This window comes from Urocampus carinirostris, chromosome 12, assembly GCF_059441175.1.
Source record: "Urocampus carinirostris isolate Australia breed hairy pipefish chromosome 12, RoL_Ucar_1.0, whole genome shotgun sequence".
NCBI classification, from domain to species: Eukaryota; Metazoa; Chordata; class Actinopteri; order Syngnathiformes; family Syngnathidae; genus Urocampus; species Urocampus carinirostris.
Window position 1 is genome coordinate 14,830,209 of NC_142360.1, and position 16,475 is coordinate 14,846,683.

Sequence of the window (16,475 nt, forward strand, 5' to 3'; positions counted from 1 at the left end):
TACCGGTATCATTTTCCGTTCATTTTGCCGGCTGTGGATTTAGGACTGTGTACTTTATATTCAGTTACAATCGCGGGACTCAAAGTCGGGTTTGGGACAAATTCGTGATTGTGTTACATGTTCTTATGTGTGGGCGCATGCGGCTTATATACAGGTGCGCCTTGTGTAAGTAAAAAAAGCAGTTATCCTCTTAAAATGTGGTGGGTGCGGCTTATAATCAGGTGCGCCCTATAGTCCGGAATTTACGGTAATTACAACGTAGTGCTTTGAGACTGGCCCAGGTTGTTATAATAGTGCCATATTTGTGAATGAGAAAGAACTCTGCATCGTAACAATAATACAATAAAAACAAGTGCAATAATATTTAGCGGCAACAAAATAAGTAAAAAGGTTTATATCTCCACAGTTTTGTACATCCATCCATTGCCTGCACCGCTTATCCTCAGTGGGGTCGCGGGGGTGCTGGAGCTCATCCCAGCTATTTTCGAGCAGTAGGCAGGGGACACCCTGAACTGGTTGCCAGCCAGTCGCAAGGCACACAGAGACAGACAACTCTCTCGCTCAGTCACACCTGGGGACCATTCGGACCGCAAGCACGGGGAGAACATGCAAACTCCACACAGGAAGATTCGATCTCATTACCTCAGAACCGTGTCGCACACGGGCTAACCCCTGCCCCGCCGTGCTGTCCCAGTTTCGTACAATAGTATTTATTTTAACAGTTTCATTTCACAGCAGCAAGAAGAAGGAAGAAAGAAGCGAGAAGAAACCGACCCCCCCATCTTCTACTTTAAGTAAGTTACCCACATTTTCGACATCTCCTCCTTTGAGTGAGTTACCCACATTTCTTTTAGCAACATTCTGATATTTTGACCCATTAGGGTCTGTGCAGGAGCAGCGCGTTGGATGCAGGGTATGGGTAGTCAGGTCTCAGTGTCTTGTTCATAACTCTGATGATACTAGTCCCCATCAGGTGGTGGCTTGGTCGGCGTCAAATAAGTCCAATATTAAATATTAAGGGTATCAGTGTCCTGTTTGAAAACGTAATCTCTTTATGAACTGTAGTCCAGTACTGTAGCCCAAATTGTCTACCTGGCAGTGTTTGGTTGTCAAATTCAAAGTTAGGTTCAAACTAGACACTTCCTGGCATGTAAATAAAAATGTGCTAGTTTTAAGCGTTTAATCCCTGTTTTTAAGCAGACGTCAGAGCCGGTGTCCAATTTGAACAAGCCAAATTTATATAATAGGGGTAAAGCTCCAGTCTGCGTGTTTTCATTGGGGTCAATATTGTTCCAGTTACATAACGGTAGCCATACAATCAACTCTTTTTCATTTTAATTTGACCGCTGATGGAAAATGTTTCGCAAATGAAGGGATTGAGTTTATTTTCCAAAGCAAGAATAATAACAAAGACATATTTACCTTGATGTTTTCTCTTCCTCACTGAGGTCTTGAACTCACAACAGAGAAAGCTGCCACATTTCTCAACTAATCAGTTGTTGAAAATTTTTCCCATCCCATGTGTAAGAAATTGTTTGATTCAAAAATCCCTTGCAAACAAACATTTTAATAAAAACAATCTATGGGGCTGTGGGAAGAGACGTTTTATTTCTTCTGGCATTAGTTGTGGGCTGGAAGCGTCACTAATCCGAACCCTTAATAGTCACTCGTTCTTGTACGAGACATCAAATAAAACCAACTTTTTAAGAAAATAACACTGCGAACAACAACTAAAAATGGAAATAATTGAGCGCTGTGCTACACCATCTCACTTAAACTCCTTGCATGAAGACTGATTGTGTGTGATTACTGTTATTAATTAGCTGTTTATAACAATAGTTGGTTAGCCCGCTGGCAGACAGATTTCATAAATAAGCTTAGCAACGATGGATTGTTGGTGATTTGAAAATGTAAACAATGCCGTGGTGTGCAGGGGGTTCGTGTCTGGTGAGGCACAGTCAGATTTACAAATAAATGAAGCTACAACTTATTCACCTTTCTGAAAATAATATTCTCATATTTAAGTCAAAAGTCTTTCCCTTACTCAAATTGTTTTCTGTCTGCAAGGAGTTCATAACATGGCCCCCCGCAATCCTATTTGGTCTCCGTTCATTTATAACAGGCGTGATGCTGTATGTCAGAGGAAGCCCGTGTCACGACAGTGGTGGGGGGATGACGAGGGGGGCAAAATGGAGTTTGAAAAACAAATGATAGAAAATTCTACAGTAATCAAAAATGTTAATGGAACAGCCTGAAAAGTACAAGAGAATTAAATCATTAGCTTAAGCTTCACACAGGGTATTTTTACCGAGGAAAGTAAAGTTTACAGTTTAAAGTTTACAGTTTAAATACAGACACGTGCTAAGAGAAAAATAACAATATAATGTTGAACATCTGAGAATATTCTTGCTGCCACAAATACCCAAAGACCAACTTAATACAGATGGTTATTAAATGGATTAACAGCATACCATATAGGGATTGGTGGCTACTACAGTGGTGGAAAATGTTTTTTCATTTTCCTTTACATGCATGTTCATTTTGTTTTCATCATATGGACGTATATTACAGATAATATCACAACCTGAGGCTCACCCACAGTGCAATGACATGATTGTCTGCCATCTTGCTGCTACGGGTATCCCCAAAAAACAAAAACCTCATCAAATACCTGGCAAGACATAAGAAAATGGTAAATAGTGTTAGCCTTAGCTTCACTCAGGGTCCTTTCACCCAGAAAAGGTACAGACACCTTTAAGAGAAAAAAGTAAATTGAAGGATAAAAACCTTTTTTAGAAACATAGTGAACTATCTAGCGCCTCCTATGGTTATGAGTAAATTTATTTTTTTAATAAAAACAAAAACATATTTAAATGATAAGCAAAACACAAAAACTATCATAAAAGCGTGCCTTTTCTTTTGTTTTTAATGATCATAGGTCGAGAAATTTGTATTATCCGCCATCTTGCTGCTACATGTTCTTCCAAAAAACAAAAGAAAATTGTGAAAGGCTGAGATGAAAAATTGCGCGTTTTGTTAGTCTCCATAGTTAGTGATTTCCCATGTACTTTTAGCACTCATTTTTGATTGCACGATACAGTCCAGTGACAGTCACATATAGTGGTCAAATATTACACACTGTCCCCTTAAGAATATTGGACACAACTCAGTTGTTTGATTGAGTTCATGCCCATAAAGGACAAAAGGGTGGCCAAATAGAATGGATCTCCAGAAATACGCAACACCAGTCTAGCCTGCAGCCAGCGCAGATTAAATTCACACTTCTTGCTAGTCTTGCCTACTGAACAGCACTTTAAAAATCAGCGAGTAACGATGCATGTTTATCTTCTGTAGTAAATGGGAAAATCCTTATTATTCAAGGTTGGTTGAATGCACAGAGGAACTGTAAAACAAATGTGCATTCCATTCTGCCTGATGGACGTTAAGCATTCACTACCGTCCATTCAGATGCTCATCAGTTATTTTCTCTATAAAATTTCACATAACACATGCAACAGGAGAGTTTACTGGCCGTTTACTGCTTTTGATTACGCTTGAGTCATTTTGTATTAGCTGCTGAAAAAGCATGTTTGTATATGAAATGTCAGGAAACAAGTTGTTGCTCATTGGAAGACTTTCCCAGAGTGCAAGCTGGGGAAAGGTCAGCCTCTTATCCCGCTCCCTGCTGTGAGTCTGACCAAAAACCAAAGCTCCACTTGACCGTCAAAAGAAGACTGTTGGAGGACTCAGGTCTAGAATAGCAATCCATCTTTCCTATCCATGTATGTGATCAGAAACAGAATGTAATTTCATAGCAATGTCATATAACTGGGGCCAGGAACCGTTTGGACTCAAAGAGCCATGAAAGCACAATAATTGGATTTTTTTTTTTCCAATAAGAGCAACACCTTTTATTTTAAGAGAAAATTCTACAAAGCTGCCAAACCTAATCTCCAGACCAAATCTTATTCTTCAATTCATCTATTTCTCTGAAATTTTCATAGAATGTATGAAATAATAATACTTCCATAGCCTTTGCCGGACACATTACTCAAAAACAGTAATACATTACAGTTACTAACTACTTCATTTGAAAGGAATCCTGTTACCCCAATGGATTACTGAACCTAAAAAGTAGCGCATACTCTGTTAGCAACTATCTAGTTACAAATTACCGTATATAGAAGTCGACCCCCAAAAACAGCTTTAAAATAGCTACATACTAAAGGAAATGAAGAAAAAATTGTATGCCAACCTGTAGAAGCAGTGAAGTCTTCAGATTTCTTAGTTTGCAGTTTTGAGCAACAAACACATAGCTGAGACACTCCATATACATGTTGTCTCTGTGCTTCAAACCATTCGATGATCTCCTTCTCCATGCCTGGGTACTGTCCAAGACATTTTCTTTTTTCCTCCAGGCACGTTGTGTTTCAAAAATGAATTTAAAAATACAAATATTGAAAATTTAGCACACTTTAACCGTCAATTCAGTTCTCACGTTTGCTCGATTTACTTTCTGTTGTTTTTATGTTCCTGTATAAATTTCTGTCGTGAATAATTGTTTCAAAACAAGGCACGAGTAGAGCTTTTTCATAAAATGTCACAACATAATGCCAATGAGAAGGATACGGATGTACTTACCTTCACCTGTGTGATGTCGTCACAGTTCTAACCTTGGGTATCGCGTGTTCATTTTTCATCCTCCATTTTGTTTTATGGATGTTAATCTTTGAAATCTTTGAAATCTAAAAACATTTGCCTAAAAAGTCCTCGTGTGCATTGTTGATAACTCTTCATTTTTTAATAATTTGTGCAAATTATATGCTTGAAAGAAATATCCATGAAATGGTAGAAGGCGGGCTCTATACTTACAAATGTATTTTAAAGCATCTCATTGGATGAGGCGATGAAAAACATCCCAATGATATTTCTGCTTGGGAGCCTAATAGTTTCGAATGCTCTACAGCACTATTGGCGCCAGTGGTGGAAACACTTTATTACTTTCCGGGGACACTGCGTTAAAAAAGTTAATTTTATTACTCATAAAGTCAAGTCAAGTCATGTTTATTTGTACAGCTCTTTATCACAAGGAGTCTCAAAGGGCTGCTCAGACCACAGATTATTGCAAACAGACCATTATTACACCATCCCCTGATCTAAAACCTACATGAGGGCAAGGAAAAACCCAAAACCATAAACACTTAGGTAAATATAGAAACCTTGAGAAGGGAACTCACATGAGGTAATCCCTCTTCTAGGATGACCAGGCAGCAACGGTTGTTGCGATAACAAATAATACACATATAGTGTCAACATGAAATATAGTTCATTCATAAGCTATAGAATAGAAGTGTGTTTTAAGCCAAGATTTAAGCAGTTCCACTGAGGTTGCAGATCGAATCTCAGGGGGCAGAGCATTCATTCCACAGCTCCAAATGGACAGTGAAGAGTGAAGGCTCCACACCTGCCTCGCAAGCCATATGTTCCCAAACACTGTTTTATAGGAAATAAATATTAATAAAAGTGTCACAGTTGTGCACATTACAACTTAGTGAAACAATTTGACATCGGTGTGAAGTTTCCAAAGTATGTGGAATATATTCAAACAAAGCTTTTGAAAAAGAGATGAATTCGCCCCAAATTAGTCCTCACCACTTTGATGGTGCTGAAAATGTAAACACCTGTCTTTCCCTGACCATCCTGTCCCCGCAGTTGCAGACTCTACACGCATTCCAGTCTGATTGGCTTCACTTTTGGCCTGCAGCCCATGTGGGTAGGGGAAGGAGGCGGAGGGTGTCTGAATAAAACCCCCGTGTGTTTAAAGCATTGCTCAGAACGCAAGACGAAAGCTTCGCTTCCCTTTGGACGAAAAACATCAAAGACTGAATCTGTTTTGGAGCAAAGTACTTAGCTGAAAGTTCTGCAAAAATGTGTAAAGGATTAGCCGCACTGCCCCAAACCTGCCTTGTCAGGTAAGACCTACCATGTATTCCCTGACTTGAAATATTACATTACATGGAACTTTCTCGGGGTTAGTTAACTTCATTAACAATGCATGTATTACAGCTCCGTACCTTATACATAAATCACACTGATATATAGATTCTTGCTGTTGGTTTTGGTTGCATTTTTTGGGGGATAAAAGCAAAAGCATCCCACATTCTGATTGTATAATGATAAAAACTTGGAAAACATAGACTTATTCAATCTCCCAGAACTCAAGATTTAAAGATAGATAGATAGATAAATAGATAGATACTTTACCCATCCCTGAAGGGAAATTCACAAAAAAAGCTGCACAACTCAGTAGTTTAACGAGGTTGAAAGCTTTTACTCAGGTTTGTAACTTATCACAACTTTTGACAGCACTAAATTAAATTTGCATCAACAGAGTATCAGGGTAAGAGTGTTTTCAGGTTTTTATGTGTCCTATAACTGTAAAGACTAAGGATGTCGGGTTCTTTTTTGAGAGGGATAATTCGTCTTATTGCCGTATTTTCTGGAAAATAAGGTGCACCTAAAAACCCGACATTTGTGCAAAATTCTAAAGTCCGTCTCGTAGCCTGGTGTGCTTTATAGACCAGAAACAGGCAAATCAAATAGAACAGTGTTTTTCAACTTTTTTTGAGCCAGGGCATGTTTTTTACATTGGAAAAGTTTGCCGCACACCACTAACCAAAAATGTTATAGAATGACACTGAACAGTATGTTTAATTATAATATAATTTATAATACCCCCAGTTTTTACAGCACAGACACTTGACAATGACATAATATTTGCAGAAAATGATTCATAGATGTTAAAAATTTTAAACTATAAAAAGTGACATTGGATTATTTCTCATGGCACACCTGACGATCTCTCACGGCACACTAGTGTGTTGCGGCACAGTGGTTGAGAATTACTAAAATAGAAAATGCATAAATACAATAAATCAATTAATGTCAGTTGTGAAACCAGATATTTTAAAAATGTATGTTCTATGATTTTTTTCCTGACTTATTTTTTTCCGACCCTGGCTCTTACTATTGTTTCAATCCCGTGCGTCTTGTAGTCCGGTGTGCCTTTTATAAGAAAATATATCAAATCAATATTTGGAGGGTTACACATTATATAATAGTGTACCTCATAGTCCGCAAAATACAAGTATTTTTTTCATCCATAACCTGTTTGTTCAAGTTTTGTTCAGCATGGTATGATGTTGAATGCATAACAAACATTTTTTTTCAACTCGAGGGTCAAAGTGACAAGATGTGCCGGGCAGAATTATTAAAACAGATTCTATTTTCTGCAGAGAGCCCTTGTGTGATAATTACAATAATAATAATGATAATAATTACAATAATAATATTGATAATAATAATAACTTTAACATTATAAAAACTAAAGCAAATATTTGTATGTGTTGTTTTCTGTCCTCCAGGGCCAAAGAGATCAAGTCCAAGTTAGGAGTTTTGCTCCAAAAGCCCGAAAATGCGATTGACCTCATCATTCCCTATCCGGAGAAAACTGAGAAGAAGCCAGAGAAGCTGCAAAAGTAACTAGTATTTGCTTTTCTTTGTTCAAACAGCAAGACTGAGACTGAATCAGAAGTATTATTAAATTGATGAAGTCACTTCTAAATAGTGTATATTTTTCATAGTTATCGTTTTCCTGTTATTAATCGTATCTATAGCCAAATAAAAACAAATGAAATGTAAGGGAGTAAAAGAGCACCATCAGAAACCATCATTTAGCAATGTATAGTTATAAACGTTAATTTAGCTGCACTTTTTATTCATGTGTTTTCTGTGTTCAGACCTTCCAGCGAGGAAGCTTCTCAGTGGCGTGAGGGGCTGGACCGCGTCCTCAACCACAACTGTAAGTCTAGCCTTCTTTGTTGATCCCTCCACCAAAAAAAGGCATGGAGATAATTGTATTATACAACACTGATAATAGCCAAGTTTTTTTTGTAAACCAGAAATTTCAACATTCTAAAGATAATAGCCAATCTTGACTTCAACGCTAATAAATCCTCAACAGGAAGCCATGGCGTTCTTCTTGAGATCGGTTGTCTGTCTCAGATCAGTTTACAGCTTATTAGTTGGTTCTACACAACTACAGTCAATTTCTTGAGCACAAGCTGACCAAACTTGAGATCAGTGCCACAAAAATGTTCTCAAAACAAAATTAATTGTACTCCATTGCCTAAAATTCAAAAAACAGTACATTCATAGCAGCCTGTACACATGTGAGCCATTCGGCTGATCTTAAGCTTTCCCATCCCTTGCGCCTATGAAAAATTGATAGAGAGGAGACAGCATTGATACTACAACATAAAAATTTAAATAAAAAATAATAATTAACAAACTGTGCCCCGCTGCCCCACCAGGCCCCACAGCTGGGGGGATTTGCGGGAAGGGCTTTGTGGCAGTCCAACGCGCAGTAAAAAAATAAAGGTTAAGCCGCAACTTATTTTAAGATGCATTGTTTAAAACGCAGAAAGGAAGAAGCAGCTTGTAGTCTGGAATTTACAGTACTACTAATATAAAAATGTTGATTTACGCGCCACTCCCCCCAGTGTCCCCAACATTCAAATAGCTGACTATATTATCCTTTACTTGCTTTTTTAAAATCATGTATTTACTGTATTCATTATGATATTTACCCCCAAAAAAATTCTGAGCCTCCGTATTTTAATGCATATTATCACAATTGGTGCTTTAAAAACGGACAGAATTTTCTTTCTGTAAAAGCTAATTTGATTAAATGGTTTATTGTTAACTAACAATTAAATGATAAAAGTTGTGCTTGTATATGTCGGTATTCGTATTATTATTTGCATATCGTTGCTGCTATTCTGAAAATATTGATTGCCAATTATTTGTTTTTGTTTTTCTTCAAACAAATGTATAAAAAAATAAAAGAGTAAAGAACACTCCAAAAAATAGAGGTGTGTCTTTTTTAAATAATGAATCTAAGAAAAAATTGAATAGGCTTACATCATCTTTATACCCTATGTATCGTCGAGGTATCATGTTCAAGACTTTATCAGCAGACACAAAAATGTTATGAATGGTCCTTTTGACATTTTATTTTTACCTAATGCATCCCATGGCTCAAAAACCTTTCCCATCCCTGCTTTAAATTTCCAGATAAAAGATAGGTAGTGAGCAAGATAATATAAAAGTGCAATAGAACCAGTCTAGAAACGCTTATAACAAAAGTACAGCTATACAATCAAATATGAAATATTGTGTTTTTGTATAGTACACATAAATCCCCCGGTTTTTGTGGTTAATGGGGACCAGAAAAACTCGCAAAAAGTGAAAATCCGCAAAGTAGCGTCGCACCTTTATAAAAACCCCCAGAGGGTTAAACTCACCTTGAGATGACATCATTACCGTATATGACTGTAACAAAATAACAACTATAGATCTACAAAAAATAATACACCACACGTAACTGAAGTTGGATGCATGATTTATTGTCATTGTACAAAAGTAACGAAATCGGAGGGGTTCTTCTTTCAGATTAAGAAAGCAATTTAGAGAGTGGTTAGCTAGCTACACGCTAGCATCGGGTGTCCTCAAGTCTCCGCGATGATTACAATTTATAGAGTCCCAAATGTAGTGGTTTCCCACGAGTTGTGGCTCCATGCCATCGAATTCATGGATAATGTACCTGGCGTTATATAGGGTCTGCAGCGGTGCATTCACAGAGTGGTTAGCTTAGCCGTTAGCAGTAGGGGCGGACTAGCATCACTTCTCTTGCCTTTAGAGTCACTTCTGGAAGCCGATATAGAGCACCCAGTGTTAATCAGTCATTTTTGGACTCTTCTGACTTTCCTTAGAATCCAATTTAACTGATAAATTTATTTTCAATGTGACAAGCCGCCAAATACTTGCTGTAGCTGTAGCCATGCGCCGAGTTAGTTTGAATTCGGAGACGTAGGCTGTGCATGCCCAACCCGGCTGTTTGACTGACAGCATACTTGAGCCAATCACAGTTGGGCACTCAAACAGTCACACCCACCCCATACATGTACACACAATCTGCCCCGTGCAGAACTTACTCTGTGCTCCCTCTGACTACACTAAACGATTATTTGATATCAATGACAATAAAGACAATTCAGTTCAAAATCCGAGAAGGAATAATCAGCAAATACTGAAACGTGAAGTAGCGAGGGGTTTCTATATATGATTGTGTCTTTGTTAGGGTCTACAAAAAACATGTCAACAGTGAGCGGGCGTGTGTCCGTCTATTGTGTAGCTTGATTGCTACTCAGAGCTATTTACAAGCGAGTAAGCCTTGATGATTTCCTAGATAGGAGATAAAAGCTGAGGAGTCGAGTAGACGGCTTATCATCCACAGCGCCCTTTTGATCAGACAATGGAACCTTTTAAGGCCATTATGCTGAACTACAATGGCTTTTAACGAACTAAGTTTTTGTTGTTTCTGAAATGGTTTGGAAAGATTTGGCTCAAAAAACTTGTGTACCAAAGATCTCAGGCTATAATCAAATTTAATGAATCTTGGAGGAATAAAATGTTGGTTTTCCACCATAAATTTAACGTGAGAATCTGAATTGACAAGTTTTCTTTCCTCCATCCCATCTAGACGGTCTTGCCACATTCCGCAGTTTTCTGCAGTCTGAGTTCAGTGATGAGAATATTGAGTTCTGGATGGCCTGTGAGGATTATAAGAAGATTAAGGATCCAGCCAAGATGGCTGCCAAGGCCAAAATGATCTATGAAGACTACATACAAGCCGAGGGACCTAAAGAGGTTAGGCTTTAGGCCCGTAAAAGGAATATTATCTTTTTACTATAAGCTATATAGAACAGAAAATTGCTTGTTTTGAATAGAGTAGCCTAAATGTGCTTCTTTTATACGTTTTATTTTGCGAGATAGATGCTGGTTTAAGATCATGTAATTTTGTAATTGTAATCCTGTGCAGTCCTTTGAGACATTTTCTGTGATTAAGGGCTATATAAATAAATGTGACTTGACTTGACATGTGTTACTGTGTTCTCCCACCACAGGTGAACATTGACCATTTCACCAAGGATGTGACTCTGAGGAATTTGGTGAATCTTTCTCCCGAGACGTTCGACCTGGCCCAGAAGCGGATCCACGCCTTGATGGAAAAAGACTCCTTCGGGAGATTCCTGAGATCTGAGCAGTACCAGGCGCTTCTGGTTAACTAAGCCCAGGTCGCAAACCAAACAGCTGGGTGGGGAAGTGGCCGTTGGATCTCAATTTGTGTATTGCTAAAATACGATTGATTTAGATGTATACTTCAATGTTATGAAGCTAAAAATTAAGAGATAATAAACTAATGGCACCTTCAAATTCCCCTTAAATAATAATCCACGTGAAGCCGAATTTACACAACTAGACGAAATCCATATCTGGATGAAGTTAATGCCAATCAACATTCATGAAGGTCATTAAAAGGTGCTTTGATAAACCCCTGCTTGTCTCCCTTATCCAAGAAGGCTAGATATGTTCTATTATCACAATGTTATTGCATTTATGAGACTAAGTTATTGCAATTGCCCCAAAGTGATCGACTCAACTCTCCTCTTGTGTTGGTTTTCTGGTAGTACGCCCCGTGTTAGCGATCGTGGTGATCTGTGTCTTAAATAAACTGTAAAATACACTAAAAACATATATCCATCCATCCATCCATTATCTTCACTGCTTATCCTCAGTAGAGTTGTGGGGGTGCTGGAGCCCATCCCAGTTGTATTTGGGCAGTGGGAAGGGGACACCCTGAACTGGTTGCCATCCAGTCGCAGGGCACACAGAGAAAGACAACTCACTCACTCATTCACATCTAGTCACAATTTGGACTGGCCAATTAACCTGACATGCATGTTTTTGGAATATGGGAGGAAACCGGAGTGCCTGCGGGAAACCACGCAAGCACGGGGAGAACATGCAAACTCCACACAGTAAGGTTTGATCCCATGACCTAAGAACTGTGCCGCACACGCGCTAACCACTGCGCTGCCATGCTGCCCACTAAAAACATACGTTATCTATGTTTTTTTTCTCATCACTTGTTTACCCTGTTAGGCATCCTCATATTCTATTGTTGTTGTGGCTTTTAAAAATATTAAAATAAACCCCAAAACAATTATATAAATAGAAGTTTTTTTGTTACCTGACTGTAACTTAGAAGTACATTATTGCAACATATCTGTCTTATCCCTTTTTTTTCTTTACTTATTACCTTGTTGTAACTATGTTATTACCAGGCTAAATTTTGGAAGTAAGGTTAAAAAAACTAACAACCACTAAAAAACAATTTGAGTAGTTTACAATGACCTAACACTCGTGAGTTATTATTAAGAACAGGTTCGCGGGCACCTCTGTTGTCCTTAAAGGGCACTAAGTTTGAGACCCCTGATATAGACATCCCTGACAAATTCAGCAGCCTTGATGCAACACAAATGTATGTGGTTTTTGTATGTATTCAAAATCCAAAACTAGTCGGTGGCGACTCTAACACAAGAGGAGGGTTAATGGAAAGTGTTCAAGCCTTTTGATTCTTAAAACTAGTTTGAAATATTTTCTTTTGTCCCAGAAAAAAATGTCAAGTGAACTGGGAAGAAGCCAAAAGTTTTGAGAGAAAATGTCTCCTTTTCACTTTTCATTCATTGCACGCTCACACACACTGGTTTGTGTATATAAAGCATTCACCATGCACGCCCGTTTTTGAACTCATCAGCGAGCCGCCCTTGAGAGTAGTGCTGGGTAATGGCCTCTGTGGCCGAGCGTTTCCACGACGACCGCAAAACCGCAAGTTGCTCGGATAAGAAATCGCATGGGAGGGAATCTTAGCATGAGGGTACTGTGTGGCGATATAAATTCATGAAATATACACAAACATATGTCATGAATTTAAATGATGATTTACAGAGTACATACAGTTATACCACTTATTCTTTAGAGGTAGAGTGCGTTGTTTGAGGTGTCCTTAAAATGTTTAAAGTTAAATATTTTCTCCATTAAGTATGTGTCAAAAAAGCCCAAAAGAGTTCAAAAAGCCCTTATGATTTACTTCCAGGCTTTGTTTTTCGTTTATCAGATCTGTTTCGGGAAGAACACATTAGGTTCAAGGAAAGAGGGCTGGGGGGAGGGGGTGTTGGAGAGAGATGTCATGATCGACCCTATAGGTTTTTTTTATATAGACGCAAAACTAGGCGTTACACTATGTCGTCATCTTTTGGTGTAAAGTCATGATTCCTGCCTTGGTTTTCAAATTCCGCACCCCACCTTGAAACGTATTGTTGTTTCTAAGTCAATTGATTGCATCTTATATGTTAGCATGCAGTGCACATTGTTGGAAACAGTGTTTGGTTTGTTTTGACTTCACAAACGTTGAAGTTATATGTGCACGTGTGTTCTGTTATATGTTAAATTTTATATTACAGATAACATACACCGGTAATCAAGAGCGTATCATTATTTACATATTCACCATTTGTCAAGTCCTTATGGTTGACCATGGCGCTGATTAGCCAGTCTGATGCCATCGACAACAACAAAATAAAAATAACCAATGAGGACTTTAGGAGTGGTCAATATGCCACGCCATTGTGCATGTATGTCTAAAGAGTTCATCACATAAACATATCTACTACAGACTGAAGATGTATTTATTTGGCGTGTAAATATACATATTTGGACATCTCTCTGCCTAACTTATTCATATAAATGATGATTATTTCTTTGGAAAATTGACAAGGTGAAATTGGATGTTTCTTTATAAAAAAAAATCAAGAGAAACGAAAGAAAGTAGAAACATTTGACTTGTCATTCTGTGTTTTTTTTTTTTACGAGTATAACGAGTGCAAGTTAGACAACAAGAAATTAAAGAGCTAAAAAAAATCTATAGCATAGATACATCCTCTCGATCAGGGGTGTCAAACTCATTTTAACTCAGGGGCCGCGCGATAGAACAACGTTCTTTCAGGGGCCAGACTAGTAAATTGAGGAGAAAGAGAAAAAGAGAAATAAATAAGAGGGAGAGAGTGAGCGAAAAAGACAGAATGTGGGACAAGGAAAGAGAGAAAGAGAGAAAGAGAGAGAGAGAAAGAGAGAGAACCTGAGAGACAAAAGAGATAAACAGAGAGATAGTGAGAGAGAGCGCGTGAAAGAAAGAGAGAAAGAAAGAAATCCAAAGAGAAATACAAAGCGAGAAGGGTAGAAAGAGAGAAGAGGAAAGCAAGAAAGAGATAGAAGAGGAAAAAGGAATAGAAAGAGAAAGAAGGCAAATAGACACAGAGAGAAGGAGACCAAGAGGAACAAAGAAAGAGAAAAAGAGAGACAGTGAGAGAGAAAAAAGGTGGAAGAGGGAGAGAAGGAGAGAGAGAGAAGAACAGAGGAAGAGAGAGAGAGAGAGAGAGAGAGAGAGAGAGAGAGAGAGAGAGAGAGAGAGAGAGAGAGAGAGAGAGAGAGAGAGAGAGAGAGAGAGAGAGAGAGAGAGAGAGAGAGAAATACAACGTCAGCGTCTTTGTGAGAGGCATCTGGCTTTGGCAACAGTGGACATATTTCAACCTGCAGCTCGTTTTTCTCTTGCGCTTCCCTCAACGTATCAATCATATAGCTGTATATTTCTTATAATACTCATAGGTTGAGGAATTTGCATGTATTTTACATATCATAAGGCTTGCCTGGAGGGAGCTGTCAGGATGGTCCGCCATCTTGCTGCTAAGGGTACCCCCAAAGACCACATACCTTGTGAAAGGTTGAAATGAGAAGAAAATCCATGCAGCTTGGTTATTTCGAGTCTCCGCAGTTTGTATTCTTTCTTGTGCTGTTTAGCACTCGTTTTCGGTTGCAGTAAACAATACGGCGACATCTAGTGGTCAAATGATACACGCAGTCTTTTTATCAAAAGAGTTGTCCGGTTGCAGACATAGCTTTCATGTGATGTCATGTTTACAACTTATTTTGGGAATTTCGGCCGAAGACTGAGCATAATTAAAACCAGCTTTCTAAGAGCTTATCTTTCTTGTTTTCCTAATATGGTATCCTTCCAAAGAACAGCTAATATTCCAACTAAATGGAAAGAGGGAAAGCTCGTACGTGAAAATGTTGGTATCACTTTTCATCATCATTTAAAAACACACAAAAATCCACTTGTTTCTTTACATGTTCCAATTGTAATTTTTTTTTTCTAATCTTTTTTCCCTGCGAGTACAAAACAGAACGGAAACAGATGTGACACAGAGCGCCTGCCAACAAAAACACAGCGAGGGTCTCGCATGCTCACATCCTCGGCCCTTTCCAAGAAGACGATGGAAAATTCTGGGATTCCTTCGGGCATGGCGGGGGGTTAATGACATTTGTAACGACTTGTTTGTTTGACAGATCCTGTGCATTGTCACACATCGGCCTCAAGCTCCTTCGCGGAGAGCACCCGGACATGTCAAAGAACAAAACATGATAGCATTAGTCTATAATTAGGCAACCGTTTTCAAGCATAATTTGAGGTAAAAGTGTGTCGTGTGTTCTGTTCTGTGCCCGATTCGGAGGCATAAATTAAAAAATACGTCATCTGGAGTTATTGACTACATGAGTTTTCGGGAAATTATTTTACTGTTACGTCACCCACTATCGTTTGTTTTGCCGATTGCAACATTTTTAAGGCATGATTCACTACGGGACACAGATGGACTCAGTGGACTATTTTATAGCTGCCTTCTGTTCGAACTCTCTGCGTTAGTTGATAGAACATTCTGAAGCTAATTGGAAGCGGGTGCAAGAACAATGTGAGCTTTGCTACTTTTTCAGAGACTGCAGCAGCTTGTCGTTTTCAACACCTGTATTTTCTGACCTACAAGTGTTTATTGCCTTAACAGAACAGTGTGTATTGTGTGTAACTCTTGTTAGGAAATAAATACATTAAAAATGTATCGTTTACCAAATTGTTCGAATTAGTTATCTGACTCCATTAACCAAACACAACTTACATTCGCCTAACAATGCATGCTCGTTTCTCTATGGAAAAATGAACAAGAGAACGGCATTTCCACACGGGGCCAAAATTATTTTCTTAAAGTATTTAACTAGGTGAATTCCATCGAATTAGCCAAATTAGTCTCGCTCTTCGTCGAGCTTCTCTCTCGATTGTCCCCCGATCTTCTGAAGTTCTTCTGCCCACGTCTTTTCACCAGCTGGCCCGCCGTTTCCTCCCATGGACGAGCTGACTCCTCCCATGGGCGTGCCGACTCCTCCCATGGGCGCGCCAGGTGCCAGCTGCACCACTTCCTCGCCGAAGGGAGTCGCGATGTCTAAAAACTCATATTAGCAAACAATGGCTGACCTCCTTGTGCGTCTGGTCTTCTCCCGTCAGCACTCACAGGAATTCTGTTATCAAAATACGTCTAATGCATTCCAGACAGCCTGACCTTCTAATGTACCTTGAAGAAAAACAGTCAGTGAATCCCTGTACTGCATCAAACTGAGTTCATGTG

At 38.8% G+C, this 16,475-nt stretch overlaps 1 protein-coding gene across 1 annotated transcript; it reads left to right on the plus strand.

Annotated features, from left to right (window-relative positions):
- The first annotated feature begins 5,843 nt into the window (after positions 1-5,843).
- Positions 5,844-13,686, plus strand: LOC148355033 (regulator of G protein signaling 5-like). The gene is made up of 5 exons (XM_088349788.1): positions 5,844-5,972; positions 7,425-7,538; positions 7,800-7,861; positions 10,604-10,770; positions 11,028-13,686. The coding sequence occupies exons 1-5, from the start codon at positions 5,929-5,931 to the stop codon at positions 11,190-11,192; spliced, it is 552 nt and encodes a 183-aa protein (XP_088205914.1). The 5' UTR covers positions 5,844-5,928; the 3' UTR covers positions 11,193-13,686.
- The last annotated feature ends 2,789 nt before the right edge of the window (positions 13,687-16,475 follow it).